This window comes from Dermacentor silvarum, chromosome 10, assembly GCF_013339745.2.
Source record: "Dermacentor silvarum isolate Dsil-2018 chromosome 10, BIME_Dsil_1.4, whole genome shotgun sequence".
In the NCBI taxonomy this organism is placed as follows: domain Eukaryota; kingdom Metazoa; phylum Arthropoda; class Arachnida; order Ixodida; family Ixodidae; genus Dermacentor; species Dermacentor silvarum.
In genome coordinates, this window is record NC_051163.1 from 150,948,155 (window position 1) to 150,964,568 (window position 16,414).

Genomic DNA, 16,414 nt, shown 5'->3' on the forward strand with positions numbered 1-16,414 from the left:
TTGTAGTTGCATATATTGTGTATATATTACTTTCATAAGTCAATAAAATTTAGTATCATTGTAAAGCCTTTAGTAAACATCGTAGCTTACTTGTCCTGTTATGTTTTATTACAAGCTGAGAAAATTTTGAACAATGTGCAGGCCTCCCCACTTATCTATCAAGCACACCTAGAGGGAAGTCTTCAGTGCTACCCCTCAGTGCTACCTCTGGTACTACCAAGTGAAGAGCAAATGCATATACAAGGTGTCCCAGCTAACTTTAGCCAGAATATTAAAGTATGTCGATGCATTCAAACGCGACCAAACCCATGTTGCTTACCATTGTATGGCGTAAGTCACTATTATTTGTATTCTGCTTAATTGCATAATTAGTTTAGATTAATGAACCAAATTCTGAAGCAACGAAGTTAGGAAAGAAGAGTGGTTTACAAAACGTCCAATTAAACAGTTTCTAACTTTCTATTAAGTATTAGTATTTTCCCGCTTACTACATGTGCCCTCAAAATACAAAAAATGCCATGTGACATGGCCCCTTGTGCGCCGTGATTGCAGTACCCCCGAACACTCCGCGTACAAACGAACATAGCATGTAGCGGGGTGTTGCCGCTTAAAAGGCGACAGGGCACCGACGCAGGCGTTGGCTGCGCGATTTACGCCAGCAACCGTTATCGCTTGCGCTGCGATAACCCTTGCCCTGTCGCGTTTTAAGCGGCAGCACACTCTGCTAAAAGTTATGTTCGTTTGTACGCAGAACGGTTGGTGCCACTGCAATCACGGCGCTCAAGCGAGCATGTCACGTGGTATTTCGCAGGCATCTGTAGCAAGAGGAAAAAAACGAATACTTAATAAATAGTAAGAAACTCTTTATTGGGACGGTTTGTAGACCGCTCTACAACTTAATAATCTGAAATTTGTTTGCTTTGTTGGTTATTTCATCATCATCATCATCAGCCTATATTTATGTCCACTGCAGGACGAAGGCCTCTCCCTGCGATCTCCAATTACCCCTGTCTGTCGGAGTCATGAGGGAGGTAGTGGCCGAATACTGCACCAGGGAGGCCAATTCCTGTTCTGGTGAGGGAGTGACTTTGATAAAGCTTAGTGGGCCTGCCTAGTTGGTTATTTAATATCAGCTAATTATGAAATTGATCCGAATACAAAAGATATTGTGATTTACTGCAAACAATAGTCCGCAACATGCATTTGGTCGCGTTGTGTTAGCGTGCAGCGGCATATTTTTAACTCTGGCTAAAGTTAGCTGGGACACCCTGTGTATGCCAGCGATAGCATGTGGGCAAGTCTTTCTGCTAAAGCCACTGCATTTGCATTCAAAACATTTCCACTACCAGCGTAGTGCAGAATACATGTCCACTTCGACAAAATGGAGCACTAGTGCAAATATCTGGGCGTACTTGTCCAAGGCAACAAGTGTGTCTACATTAAAAACATTTCAAGTACCAGCATGTACGACAGTTACATTGCAAGAGGCACTGAATAATGTTAAGTGGTGCGCTCCCAAGCTGTTCATCAATGGAATTCTGCCTGAACTGTGTGCTTTGGATGTGAAAGTTTGGATTCTTTCAGCCATCGTCATCTTCCTCAGCCGCCTTTCATATACGGCGTGCTCCGGCTCGTGTGTCTCGTGCCTCGTGCTGTGAGCTGCGAGGTTATAAAAAAGGGAGGGAAATAAAATCTTCTTCTGCTCCTGCCATCAGTCCGAGCGGTTCGTAGATATTCCGCTCGCTGACACAAATTGTTGTAGTGGACCTAACCTCGGTCGCTATAACCTGGTGACCCGGACGTGATCGTATGGCGAGCACCACGTCCTGGACGATGCCACCAACGAGAGACCAACGACCAGCGCAGAGGACCTCGCCACGTTGGAGATTCACCTGCCGTCCTTTTGGCGACAAAATCCTGCAACCTGATTTACTCAGGTGGAGGCCATATTCGACCTTGGGCACATTACCTCGCAGCGTGCGTGGTTTCTCCCTGCTGTCTCGGTACTCTCTACAGACAGAGGTGGTTGAGAAATTTCAAGAAGTTGTGGACTCGCCCCCCCCCCCCCCCCACACCACTCCCTATTACCACTTCAAATCGACGATTCAGGATCGCAAGTCCGTGTCTGCACGCAGGCGGCTTCAGCAGCTTCTAAACCAACAGGAGCTCGTTGAGCGTCGGAACTTCTATGTCGTATGCGGCGGCTTCTGAGTGACTAGACTGGACGCAAACAGGCCGCTGCTGCGTGAACTGTTCCTTCAGGGCCTGCCGCAGAATCAGGTGGTCGCCTTGGTTGCCACACAAGAAGATATGTCCCTCGACAATCATGCCGAGCGGGTCAACCGCATCGCTGGCAATTCAGCAAGAGGTGCTGTAGCACCTCGAAGATCGGCAGTCTCGCCTTCAGTAAAAGACCTGAGTACCGTTCGGACCGATGGCAGAAGCAGAAGCTCTCTTGTTGTTCCTTTTTTTAACCTTGCAGCACGAGACACGTGCCAGAGTTCGCCGTATACAGACTCGAAAGGGGAACAGCGCGTAAATACTAAGGACGAGAAGGGGAACATACATCAGCTTTGGTGTGTGTTCTTGTTTTTGTCCTTCGTCTTTTCGCGCTGTTCCTCTGTCGAGTATGTACCGACAAGCCCAAGCCTCGAGTTTAACAAACTTTAAAAATGTGCAAAGGCTACGTAGCTGGAAAGAACCAAGGTAATGTGTGCCGTCGCTTAGAGATACTCCGATTATATTTTGCATTCCGCCTAGTTATATATTTGGTCTTAAATAATTAATCAACTTCTCAGTTATAGTTACGTGTCAATGAGATAAGTGTCAAAATACACGCCAACTGGCTCGAGGGGCCAGTCGCGCGGCAGTTCTGAGGGCTTCTAACGCATTCGGAAAAACGCTTTTAAGTAGCACGTATTGAGCAACAGAAAGCAGTATCGGGAGGTGTTCAGGTTGCTGTACAATTTTCTCATTGACACTTATCTAATTATAATAATCTAGAAGTTGAAGAATTAATGAAGATGAATTATGTAATTGGATGTAATTCAGAAACATTTTCGGAGTATCTCCAAGCGGCGACAAACATTGCCATGGTTCTGTCCAGCTGCGTGGCTTTTGCACATTTAATGTTTGGGCTAAGTGACGTGAAACATCCTGCATAAAAAGCGGCTGAGGAAGATGACTATGGCTGCTAGAGGGCGAACTGGTAAAGCGTTTGCTCGGGGTTACTCGTGCAAAAGCTTCTTGTCATTCAGAGCGCTTTTTTTACTTTAGGGAACAGGAGAGGTGTGTAAAGTGTAACATGGCAGAGTACAAACCTATTCACTGGTTTGAAGATGATTCATTGCAACCTTATGCTTGTTTTTTTTCAGAGTGGTACATATGTGCCTCTTGTAAAATGCTTTTCATATAAACCAAGAGTTACTTCCTTGGTTACTTGAAGGAAGCTTCCAGTACAATAGCTTTAATTTCCAGGTTTATATATGTCTCTAATATGAGGCTTTTACATCCATGTCTCGTGTGCTAGAATGCAAAGATTATTTTATTTATGTAGCATTACTCAGTCTCATTCTACGCTGCAATACAATCTTGCACACTTGTGACACTGATTTCCCCGTTTGGGTATGCTATACTATTTTTACGTGATTGTTGCTTTTTGGTTTTATGGTTCTTTTAATTTACACCGTTACATTATTTGACGTATCCCAAAGGCAGTACTGTGTGTTTTAACATGTTCCCAGTGTTTGTTTTTGATACTATGCGGCGTTGTTCCTTTTTGTGTTCGTTTCAAGCTTCCAGAATATTCGTAACATTGCTTGTAGGCAGCTACCATGCGATTAAATCTCACATTTCTCAGTCTGCTTGTTGCAGTTGCTGTGATATCAATCTCTAAATAATTCTAGTCTGTTCATCCGACTGCATGGGCTGTTTACTTTGCTAAATAAGAAACTTCACGAATTTTGTTTGCCTATTGTAGTCATTTTATCAGTTTCTAGTTCATTAGGAACTGTATCTGCGAACTTAAGTCATTGTTGGGATACTTTTAAATCAATTGACTTTGTATTTCACATACATTTTGCTGCAATCTTGCACTTTTTCAATGAAGTTTTGCTTTGTCTTACTGTCCTCATTCCATGCGCACTTGGCACAAAATCCCTGGCCTGAACGCTCGTTAGCGGGATTTCATTCCCATTTTGGTTGTAAACATCGTTGCTGCATACCAAAGACAGTATTCTAGATTCATTTTCGTGGACATGTTCATTTTCATGTGACTTGGTAGAGGATGCGTCAGCGTCGATAGACAACAGTGCTTGGCACTGCACCAGGAGCTCTTTTGCACTCGACACCGATGGTTTGACTCACCTGGAACCCGTAAAAATTAGCTTCAGATTATCGTAAACCTTTCACAACCATTTCTAGACATTCCTTAAAAACATTTAGAAATTGAATATGAATAGCTTTGGCAAAGGGCTTATTTGTTTCTTTCCCAATCCTATTTCTAGACGAGCTTTTCGAATACTTATTTAAGACATGTTATAGATCATCTCAGAATAGTAATTAAGCCGGACATTAGCCGATATATACGACGTTTTACCGACGAAGTTGTCTCACTGATGTCTTCTTTAAACCGTTTTTATCGTCTTGGATAAACGCTACGAAAACGATATGTATCTCTTTTGTGCTTCCTGGATACAGCGTAACACACTAGACTGATAAATTAAAATAAGGGAGAAAAAATAAAATACAAGAAGTAATAAAATATTATTGTTACAATGAAAACTTAGCCATTTCTCCTTTTATTAGCTGGATGGCAAAAATCAAGAAGGAAATGACATTGCTCAGCGTGTTTCCGCAGAATAAGATGAAGTCCTAGGAATACTAGAGGCGTTGTTGACGGAGCTTATTCGAATGCTCAGAGTATCCCTATGTTGGAGTACATGACCACATAGAAACGCTCGTCTAAATAAAATAAGAGTGTTCCAACATGAACGGCATTGAGTAAGCTAGAAGCTCTGAATAAACGCGTGGAAGCGCAAACGCACAATAAAAGTGCAACGGGAAAGACTCAAATAATGAGATTATGAGTGCGAATATTAGATTGTACTGCTCGGCCAATCATCTTCGGTTCACTTGCCTTAACAAAGGAACCTGTCATAGGTAAATTATCACGGCATTCGTGTAGGAACGGTATTTTTCGATAGTTGGGATGCCGCGCAACTTTTGCTCTGAGCAAACATCCCCGATAGTGCATGTAATATCGGAAACAATAATAGCTTGAGATTTGTGTAGGGGCTGACGGGCCGCATTTAGCCAACCCTTCACTCTATCATAGTTGTGGCCAATTGAATAATAAGCGTTACACTGAAAACGAGAATGAAACTTTGCAGATTCCGGTCGCAGGGGGAATAAGTGCTGCTCAAAGTATAACACGTATAATTATTGGGTACTCTATGCACGTCTGCCTGTATGACTGCATCGATAAAGCATCCGACTATGAGCTAAAAGATGATGGCCATATGACTTATTGGAGTGGAATACCACGTATTTCGTCTTATCTCTGATCACTTTTAATAGATAACATGTAAACCAAGTTAATATGTTTGAAAATTTGCAATTTATACTGCCCTGAAATCCATGACGGGATTTACCTGAAAAGATTAATGCGGCATCGTCAGCGTAAATAGCCGCTTCTGATGATATTAGTGATAATGGGAAGTTCAAGATGGTTCGCACAGAAAGCTACGCTTTAAAAACACGTGATGCGACCTGGTATTGAACTCGGAATCGCAACGTACCAATATCAGACTGTAGCGTAACGCCAATCCTGAGGCTTGCTCAGCTGTTTCTGCAGTTGTAATAATAAACACTGCCTCTGAAACGTTCGGTAGTATGTTGAATGATTTGTGCGGATTTTAGTTAGTAGTTGTGAAGGGCCAACGGAGCACCTAGTCCACATTCTGTTCTAATTTCCTTTATTGCGATAGCAATTATATGGACACTCAAAAGCAGATTTCTGCCGTCGGCGTCGCCGTCGCCGTGAGGTTCCGTATGACGTCATTTGGAGAAGAAATCGTCGCCGCGCGCCTAACGCTGTATGTGCGAGTGAAAGGGCGCGAGGGGCGCGTCTCTCAAGGGGAGTGAACGCACGGCGGAGAACAAACGCGCGCTCTGCGCCGTGCTCGCTTAAGGGCTGCAGAAGTAGGCGTCTCTGTTCTCCTTCACAATCACCATGTATGTAGAGCAAACGCGCCTTCTTCCGACGAGCGAGAGGCCGTGGGGAGGGGGAGGGAAGGGAGGCGACGTTTAGCTGCGGCACGCAGTGCCTATTTATATCAGAGGCTCCGGCAACAGTCACCAACGCCGCAGGCATTTTGAGCGAACGCGGGCAAAACGCGGATGGCGTCGCCAACAGTTCTGCGTGTTGCCGATGCTGCTGCATGTCCAAGTTTATACAGCTGATAAAGCTAATATCATTACTCCGTATAGCTCTCTACAAGTTTGCTATCGCAATTGATGCTTCACCTTTCAGGTGAAACTGCGACAACTTTTTCTCTTTTATCTATAACGCGTAACCCACCGTGGTGACACAGTGGCTTTGGCGTTGCGCTGCTAAGCCCAAGGGCGCGGGCAAGAATCTTGGCAGGGGGGGGGGGGGAGGGGCTCCATTTCGATGGGGGCGAAATGCAAGAAGAATGATAACGGTGCATTGACTGCACGGTAAAGAAAACCCAGTGGTCAAATTTTTTTAAAGCCCACCACTACGACGTGCCGCGTAATCGTATGTGTTTCGGCACGTAAAACTGAAGAATTTAATAATTTTATGACGTAGTTAAGGCACGGACAGGATTCTAAGCGCCTTTCATTAAACTGGTAAATCCTAAGGCGCGCTGGCATTGATTGTCACCGAGATGAGGTACGACACATATATTTCCTTCTTGGTTGCATGGGATCCCACCTAGCACATGTGGCATTGAGGCAACGATACATGTGGTACCGGTGAGGTGCGCATGCATGACTGACTCTGCACGTATTATAACCAGAGTACTGCAATGAAAATGCAAATCTTCACGAGAGGCGGCTTTGAAAAAGTGCTTCCTTACGATGGATCCTCTCTATCTTCAAGAACGGTATTAGCGAATACATCCGATATATGTTAGGTATGTCATGAATAAATATGCTCAGAAATATTCGCTATAAACATACTTCCAGGTAAAGCGCTGACGGATGAAAGTGATACTCGTGGAATATTAAAGGGTTGAAATTTCCCCCAATTACTTCAATGTATCGAAACATCTTAAAAACTGTTAGCGCTTTAGAACTATAGGTCGCTGCTACTTCACCATCAAAGATATACTGAAATGATTCGATGTCGGTTGCACGAAATGTGTCAGAATAAAGAACAAATCTCCAAATACCATTGTTATTAACCTTCTAATCCTTACAGTACGCAGATGTCTTAGCGACGTTCCTTGCATTCTTCCTGGTGTCGCTCGTTTTCATCATATTGTAACGATAACGAAGAAAAGGGGAGGAACAGAATGGCAAGGAAAAGGTGTTCCGCCGTGTTCCAACCAGGACGACGCCCTGGTGAGCTTTGGTCCGCACGTCATCTGGGTTTGCTGACAAGTAGCTGGCGGTTACTTTTCTTAACTTTATTGCGTCGTACTTGTCCCTTTCATTGAAAGTGGTGGTAGTGATGTCTGTCTCATCTCCTTGCCAGAGGACTACCCTCTGGTCTGTTTCCATTCCCCCTCAGGATGTACCGGTGTAATTGTTTCTGAGCAGTGGAACCATGCGCAATAGCGTTCCTGTGACTTTGGTACCTACCAATGAAGGAGCTGTTCGTATGAAGAACCCCAATGCTATTCAGTCAGAACTTCGGGCATTTTACCACACTTCCAGAAAAAAACGGAGGTGCGACAGTTTGGACGCGCAAATTAAACCATAAAACACGAAAACCGTGGTTAACGCCTAAGATGCGACATCAAATGAAAGGAAGAGATAAACTGTACCAAACATTCCTACATACTCGTTTACCGGTGGACTGACTGTTCTTCAAGTGTTATTGCAACGAACTTACAAAACGCTTGAGGTCCGCGAGAACTCACTATCAATCCACGTATCTAGAAGTCCTTGGCAGTCGTTCTGACGTACTGTGGTCTAGAATAAACACACTTTTCATCGCGGTCACTTTACAGCCCCTGTTTCAAAAGTGGAAGTGAACGGCGAAGATAGAGATGGGTCAGAATTGGCTGACGCATTTAATACTTTTTTCATTGTTATGATAACGACCGGTACTCCAGATGATGCTTGCGAATACGTAAGTGTTTCCAACGCTCAGTCATTTCACTTGCGTTCGGTCACTGGCTACAAAGTCTCCTGAAGAATAAAAAGTACAAAAAATAGCGCCCGTTGTGATATTGAAGGAATTCATATACGCCCGGTCATGACGTGTCTGATGTTATCACGCCTACTTTAGCAGCTATCTTTAGGACGGGAACAAACAGCGCTAGGACAGGACCAAGTGAGCAGACAGACAAGGCGCTGAACTAACAAGCGCTGGTTTATTTCTGGGAACGCAATATATTGACCCTTTTCGCGGAGCAGTTTGCTCTAGAGGAACGAGATGGCACTTTCGGCGGCGCGCCATACGTTGCCTCAGCGAATGCGCACGAATACGAAATCATTACTGCGTCTACCCTCCTACTGTGTGATCAGCTGGCGAAAATGCAACTGGGTGTGCGCTAATGCACTGTGCCCAATTCATACTGCAAAATGTGTAACGATAAAGGGAAGACGTGTGCGGTAGTTCGCTGCAAAAATAGTGATTCACATATTAGAGTGTTTTAGCTGAGCGCTTGCTGTCCGCTCCGCTCAGACCGGTATATGCTAGCAAATGCCACACAACCGCTTAGCGGGAACGCTAATGCGCTTGCGCACAAGGCTCATACCGTCAGCGGAACGAAGACCGCATCCTTCGTTCCGCTATAAAGTCGATTGAGCGGAGCGTGACAGCGTGTCTACTTGGCCTCTTCGTCATTTTGCAGCCGAGTTGATAGCGCATCGCTCGCGTCTCGGCAAGACGCGCTTATCAAATGAGAAATCTACGCAGTTCCCTGCAGTATCTCAGAGCGTGAAATCTGAGCGGAGCGGAGCGTGAGCGGCGCTCTGCTAAAACTGTCTATTAATGAATGGAATCAACCTGTGTCGCAGCTGCTGCATAAGGACTGCCTGTGTTGGCGCCCTTCGCGATGCACGGCTTTCCTCAAGGATAAAGACATATAATTCATCCACCTGCGCTGTATAGCTAACCTCCAAAGAAAGGACTTCAATTCCGCAACGTCGGCACTTGGGAGTGAGTAACGCTCGTTACAAAATGAAGTAGTGCCACTTACTGGCATTGTAAGTTTCCCGCACGTTATCTACATTTTACACACATCCACCCTTACTTGCACGAAAACTTACGCCCACCCTATCGCCAACGTGTGAGTGAACAGGCGCACACTTGAATCAATGTGCCGGAGCATGAGTGGCGGCGACTACACCGACAAGACACGAATGCTGGAAGCTGAATGTTTCGTGACGGTCCACAGAGTAAGCGAGGGACTAGCGATAATCCGTCTTTGCTACGGGCTACCACAAAGTACAGAACATTTAAATCCCAAGCTTTGTGGGCAGCAAGAACAAATCTATCGCAACAGAGCATACGCGCGAATGATTACGCTAAAAGTAAACGATCAGATAGTGGCCGCACCAAGGAACTTTACTGAGTCAGAAATATGACAAGCCGCTGGTTCAAAATGTTTGCCAAATAAAGAACGCAGAGCACACTGATCCCGATTTAATTCATAAGCGGAAAGTTTGGAGAGCTTGAAATACATTTCTAGCCCCGCTTTTAGTACAAGCACCGTATACGTTGCTCACGCCGTTTGGACAAGGCGTAATGAGCTCTGAAAGCATTTACATGTCCTCTAAAGCTGTGGCCAAAGCTTCGTGTCGTGCACGCAGTCACCGTCTACGATACGCGTCGAAACAGAGGTTTGTTGCGCCGGGCCGGCGTCACGCGCTTGCATTGTAAACGCGGAGGCAACGGAGGCGGCTGAGGCAAGCAATGGACGCGTCACCACGTGATCAAACATGGCAGCGCCCACGGGAGCGTCGCGAAAAGGGTCAATACAACACACAGGTTCAGCGCAGAATGGCAGAAAAAACACGGTTTCTGTGCCAGGTAGGGAATAAAATCATCAGATAACGTGCGTCGTCATAGTAGGTTATCACGCTTTTAACAAGTAGTTAATCTTGCAGCTATGCAGAGAAGCATAGAGTACTCTGACGGAGGAGTTTCCGTGTGATTGAATGCAAAACGCTTCCCAAATCTCGCGTGCTCTTTGTTCTGTTTGTCTACCTACTATTGTGCAATCTTCAAAGAGAGGTTTGCAGCCGCATTCTTTGCAGTACTGTGCTGAATGACTCGGTATAGACTCTTTCATTGCGTACGCATACTCTCTCAGCTGGTCATTCAAACATCGGCCTGTTTGGCCAATGTAGCAGCGTTTGAACTTGAGCGGGGTCTTATACACAACTGCGTATGCGCAGTCAACATGAGGTTTTCTGTGTTGTTTCTCACAGATTGCTTTTCTGGGGCCTTGTTTACCTTGTGGCATAACGCCGACAGCTTGTCTCTTGCGCTGAACAAAACGCGTGTGCCTATTTTTCCTGCGACCTTTTTTGAACTATGCGAGACTCCATGGACATAGGGTATGACGGTTGTGTTCGCATGAGGTCCCTTGTCCAGGGCGTCACGTCCTGCCCTCCCTCTGGTCAGGATCACCAAAAGCTTTTCTGAAACACCCATCAGCAGGGCCATAGGGTACCCAGCCTCGATGAGCCGGTACACTTGTTGCATCAAGCTGCTAGAACGTCTGGGCATACGCAGTTGCGTATAAGATCCCGCAGAAGTGCAAACGCTCCTACATTGGCCAAACAGGCCGATGTTTGAATGACCGGATGAGAGAGCATGCGTAAGCAATGAAAGGGTCTGTACCCATCCATTTAGCCCAGCACTGCAAAGAATGTTGCTGCAAACCTATCTTTGAAGATTGCACAATACTAGGTAGATATACAGAACAAAGAGCACGCGAGATTTGGGAAGCGTCTTGCTTTCAATCGCACGGAAACTCCTACGTCAGCGTACCCTCTGTTTCTCTGCTTAGCTGATAGATTAACTAATTGTTAAAAACATGATAACCTACTATGACGACGCGCTTGATGTGATGATTTTATTCCCTACTTGGCTCAGAAACCGTGTTTTTTCTGCCATTCTGCCCTTAACCTGTGTGTTGAATACATTGCATTCCCAGCAATAAACCAGCGGTTGTTAGTTCAGCGTCTTGTCTGTCTACTCACTTCGTCCCGTCCTAGCGCTGTTTGTTCACATCCTAATGATGTACCAACCAGCCCAGACCAGCACACTCCTTCATATATCTTTAACATTTCTATACCTAACTCCGTCTTTCTTTTAAATATGTGAATAGAAAAAGTGAGCGTGCGAAAAAAGAAAAATAGAAAAAAGGTGGGCGAATTGACTTGGGCAATTATAGACGGGTGTCTATCTTGCCTGTGTTTTCAAATGCCTTCGAAAAAATTCTGCAGACTCTATTTTCAAGTTTCATTGATAAATACAATTTACTTACACCTAAGCAGCTTGGTTTTCGCAAACATTAGTTAGTTGAACTGGCGCTGCTGGAGGAAAAAGAGTATATGATTAGACAATTTGATAATGAGGTGCTCGCTCTTGGTATTTTTATCGATTTTCAAAGGCTTTTGATTTATTGAACCATAAAATTTTGGTAAAAAAATGTCACATGCCTGCGTGGCACATGCAGCACAGTCACAGCGTATGCTGGTGGATCGGCTCAAGAGCAGCTCCAATTTGGGCACCACGCAGAACAGGGTCTTCGCGGCAGTCTGTTCGCCTCGTTTTGACGAGAACGATATGAACTGTCCACCCGGCGTCAACGGCGAGCTGCGGCTTGTAATGCTTGCTGCACAGCAGTCTGCTGAGCCCGATCAAGCCTTGCAAGTGCAACTTACATGTCGGGCACGCGGCGTTTGCAGGCACCTTAACTAGATGGTACCACCATACTAGCGGAGGCTCGGCAGCTCGGGATCGCGTTGATAGCGCGCCTCGTCTGAATCGCATCTCGTCGTCTGCGCCTGCGCACGCTACGTTTGCAGGCGCCTTACCTAGATGGCGCCATAATACTGGCGGAGGCTCGGGTCGTCTGCGCCTGCGGGCTTGGAAACGTTTTAGGGCATTTTTCTGCTGCCCGATAGCAAGCGTTTGTGTGGCTCAGTGGTAGAGTATCTGGCTCCCACGCAGCGGGCGCGGGTTCGATTCCGGCGGGAATCGGGTACTTTTTTCGCATTTCCGGCGATAGCGGTTACGGCGGCGTACACCGCCGGCGGCGGCACTATCGCGAACCGAAACGGCTATTGGAATGAGCCCATAACAGCTTGCGCTGTAAAATTGCGTTGCTATGGTATTCGTGCCTTAACGCTGCTTGCCTCTTATTTATGAAACAGACAACAGGTCGTTCGGATAAGCGACACTTATTTCCGGGGTGAAACCTTTGCTGTGTGGAGTGCCTCAGGGCAACATTCTAGGTCCATTATTATTTGACACCTCTCTTAATGACGTTGTATATACTAATTGCGAAGCCAAATAAATTATATATGCTGGTGATATCAGTGTAAGTTTTTCAGGGCATGATGTTCACGAGCTTGTAAAAACTTGTAATCGCACAATGAAAACGCCAGAGAAATGGTCAGCAGCAAATGCTAAGCGTAATAACGAAAATAAAACAAAAGTTGTTATATTCCAACCAACAAAATGAAATTATTCCACCTCATAAAGACATAGTACTGAGTACTCACACTATTAAAATAGTTGACGATTTTAAATGGGCGTCCCCTGTTGTCCTTGTCAAGAAGAAGGACGGCAGTTGGCGCTATTGTGTCGATTAGAGACACCTCAACAAGTTCACTCGCAAGGATGCCTACTGCTTGCCGGGTAATGATGACACTTTGTACTGTTTGCACGGATCCAAGTGCTTTTAATTCATAGACCTTCGATCAAGCTATTGACAAATCTCGGTAGATGACATCGACCGTGAGAAAACTGTCTTCGTCACACCTTATGGCCTCTACCAATTCAAGGTTATGCCGTTCGGCATTTGTAACGCCCCGCCAACCTTCGAAAGGATGACGGAGTCCTTACTTCACGGCTATAAATGATCCACATGTCTGTCACCTAGACGATGTGATAGTCTCTTCGTCAACTTTCGCGAGTCATCTATGGCGTCTATTGACCATTCTTGCTGTTTTCCGACGCGCCGGCCTGCAATTGAACTCATCCAAGTGACACTTTGGCCATCATCAAATTACCGTTCTTCGCCATCCCGTCAGTGCCGCTGGCGTTCAACCCGATCCTGACAAGATTTGTGTTCTGTCTTCCACCGCAGGCGTAAGAAGCTTTGTCGGAGTATGCTCGTACTTCCTTTGTTTCATCAAGAATTTCGCCGACACCACTCACACATCACCGACTTAAGAGGGACGTTGCTTTCACATGGGGCCTCGCTCAGACCATAGCCTACGGCTCCCCCATTAATTGCTCATTTTGATCCATCGGCTCCCACTGAGCTTCACACGGATGCCACTGGCCCTGGAATTGAGGCTGTAGTCGTTCAATGCCAGCGCAACGCAGAAAGCGTAATTTCAAATGCCAGCCGCCTCCTGGCACCCACCGAGAGGAATGTTTCAATCACTGAACGGAAGTGTCTGGCGTTAGTTTGTGCAGTAGCCAAATTCCGCTTCTACGTGTACGGCCGTACATTTTCCGAATATGCTTCTTATTGTGAGTTTTCCTTTGAGTGCTTATTTTATGGGTTGATTTTCGTTTTAGTCTCATTAAATGTTTGTCCACAATAGGGCTTTGTCCTCCAATTGAGGAACCGTATGCAAAGCTAAATACAAAGGTCACGCTGCATCACAACATGTTACTCCGCGACGACGTTCTCTACCGCCGCAGCTGACGCCCTGAAGAACCAGAATTTTTAGTCGTCGTCCCGCGCCAATTTCGGACATCTGTCCGTGAGCAGTTGCATGAGGCCCCTACTGCAGGCCACCTCGGCGTCTCTAGCAATTACGTACGCGTACAGCGCCGCTTCTACTGGCCTGGCGTGTACTGCTCTGTGCGCCGCTACGTCATCATGTCTGAATATGGTGCCCATGAGAGCGACGCTTGTGTCCTAGCCATTTCTGATCTGTGCGACATTCCCACCGAACAATGACGTTATGACTGCTTACGTGTTCTCATCGGTCGTCTCAATTCTGGACATTCGTAGACCACGCTGCACATGTGTGATGTGTGGAGAGCGCGACAAGGTTCGTTGGATAGAGACAGACAAGAAGCAGACGACAAGGAATGCGCGCGTGGAGGCGTATTCCGTGCTGGATGGAAGACGACAACGTCGATGAGCGTCCGGCACGTGAACACTCGGCGCAAGATAGATAGATAGGTAAAGAACTTTATTGAGGTCCTGAAGGAATCCGCGAGGATCGCGGGCCGCTCCCACGTAGGGAAGGGGAGGCCTATCCTCACCGCCGCATCGTGGGCCTTCTGGACAGCCTGGAGTTGTTGTAGTAGGACCGGGCTCTTGATCATGGAATCAAATTCATCTTCAGAGAAGTCGCCATGCTTTCCCTGTAAAGAGGCGCACCTCCAGAGCATGTGTCTGAAATCACTGCGATCGTTACAGTCTGGACAATGTGCTGAAATGTCTAAGTAGTGACTGTAAATGGAGAGGCTGGGGTATGTCCCCGTCTGAAGCATGCGAAGAGAGATTGCCTGTGGCCGAGAAAACTTTTCGCGTGGGAGTGGAAAGGACCTACGGCCCATTTGATAGTGTTTCGTGACCTCGTTGAAAGTAGTCAAAATGTCCTTAAAATGAAGGCTGGGCCGCGTAAGTCCCGCCTGAGCCGCGCAAGTCCCGACGCGGCAAGTGAGACCTCGCGCCTGGGAGTGGGCTAGCTCGTTGACATTGAAAATGCCCCCGACCCTCGAGCCAAGATGAGCAGGGAACCAAGTGATGGTGTGGTGTGTGAGTTCTTTGTGAGCGAGAGTTCTAAAAACTTCCTTGCAGACGGTGCCAGAAGCGAAGGCCCTAGCAGCGGATCTAGAGTCAGGGTAAATGTCAGTTCTTTGCGGATCCACCCTCGGGATTCGCTTCCCCGCAGCCGTGTGCAGCTTAATGTCGACGTCGGCCAGTGGTTTCCAGTTTTTGGGTTTAGGACCCCTTCTCGTGGGCCGATATAAAAGAAGTTCGAACTTTGACGGCGAGAGCTTGAGACCCATTTCATTGATGTACACTTCAACACAGTCGACGGCCTCCTGAAGGCAGCTCTACACGCAGCCCTTCCAGCCACCGACACTCCATATGGTAATATCGTCCGCGTAAAGGGAGTACTTGATGCCGTCCAGGCTTGAGAGCTCGGCAGCAAGCCCGCGCATGGCAATGTTAAACAGCAGTGGGGAGACGACTGAGCCCTGAGGAGTGCCGAAGGAACCGAGATCGTAGGGCTCATACTTGAGGTCCTCTAGCTTGATAGTGGCTCTTCTATCCCTAAGGAACGAGCTGGCGAACTTGTGAAAGTTGGTTCCTAGGTTGAGGCGAGAGATGAATTCGAGTATGTGGGAGTGTGAAATATTGTCAAAGACCTTCTCTAGATCGAGGCCGAGAATGGCCCTAACGTCCTTGGTCTCCTGATCTATAATATGATGTTTAAGCATCTTCATGACGTTCTGAGTCGATAGGTGTGGTCTGAAACCTATTATGTTGAAAGGGAAGAGGTTTGTTTCCTCAATGTGTTTCGATATGTGATCGTTGATGACGTGCTCGGCGACCTTGCCTATACATGACGTGAGGGAAATCGGTCTCAAATTGTTAAGACTGGAACTCCGGCCCGGTTTGGGGATGAGAATGACTGATGCCATTTGCCAGTGCTTGGGGAAAACCCCCGACTCCCAAATACGATTGATTTCTTTGGTGAGGATGGTGACAGAATCGTCGTCTAGACTACGTAACGTCTGGTTCGTAATGCAGTCTGGGCCGGGACGGATTTGCCGTTAATATTGGTGACCGCGTTTCGGACCACTGCTTCCTGGAAGGGCTTGTCCATCTCGAGGGCTGGTGATCCTGTGTATTGCGGGTAGCCAAAGGTAGGTATGTTCGGGCTAAAGACTCCATTATTTGCGCGTCTGATTTCGCTTTCCTTTCCGAGTGAAGTATTCTGTCTACCAGACGTGTCTGTGTGGATTTAGATTTGGTCTCCTGCAGCAGGTGTTCGAGGA

At 46.6% G+C, this 16,414-nt stretch overlaps 1 protein-coding gene across 1 annotated transcript; it reads right to left on the reverse strand.

Moving 5' to 3' along the window:
• Window positions 1-15,466: 15,466 nt before the first annotated feature.
• Window positions 15,467-15,859, reverse strand: LOC119431920 (uncharacterized). The gene has a single exon (XM_037699362.1). The coding sequence runs from the start codon at window positions 15,857-15,859 to the stop codon at window positions 15,467-15,469; it is 393 nt and encodes a 130-aa protein (XP_037555290.1).
• Window positions 15,860-16,414: the final 555 nt, after the last annotated feature.

Excerpts from the sequence above, each read along its gene's own strand:
- LOC119431920 (XM_037699362.1), bottom strand. The coding sequence starts at position 15,859 with ATGAAGATGCTTAAACATCATATTATAGATCAGGAGACCAAGGACGTT.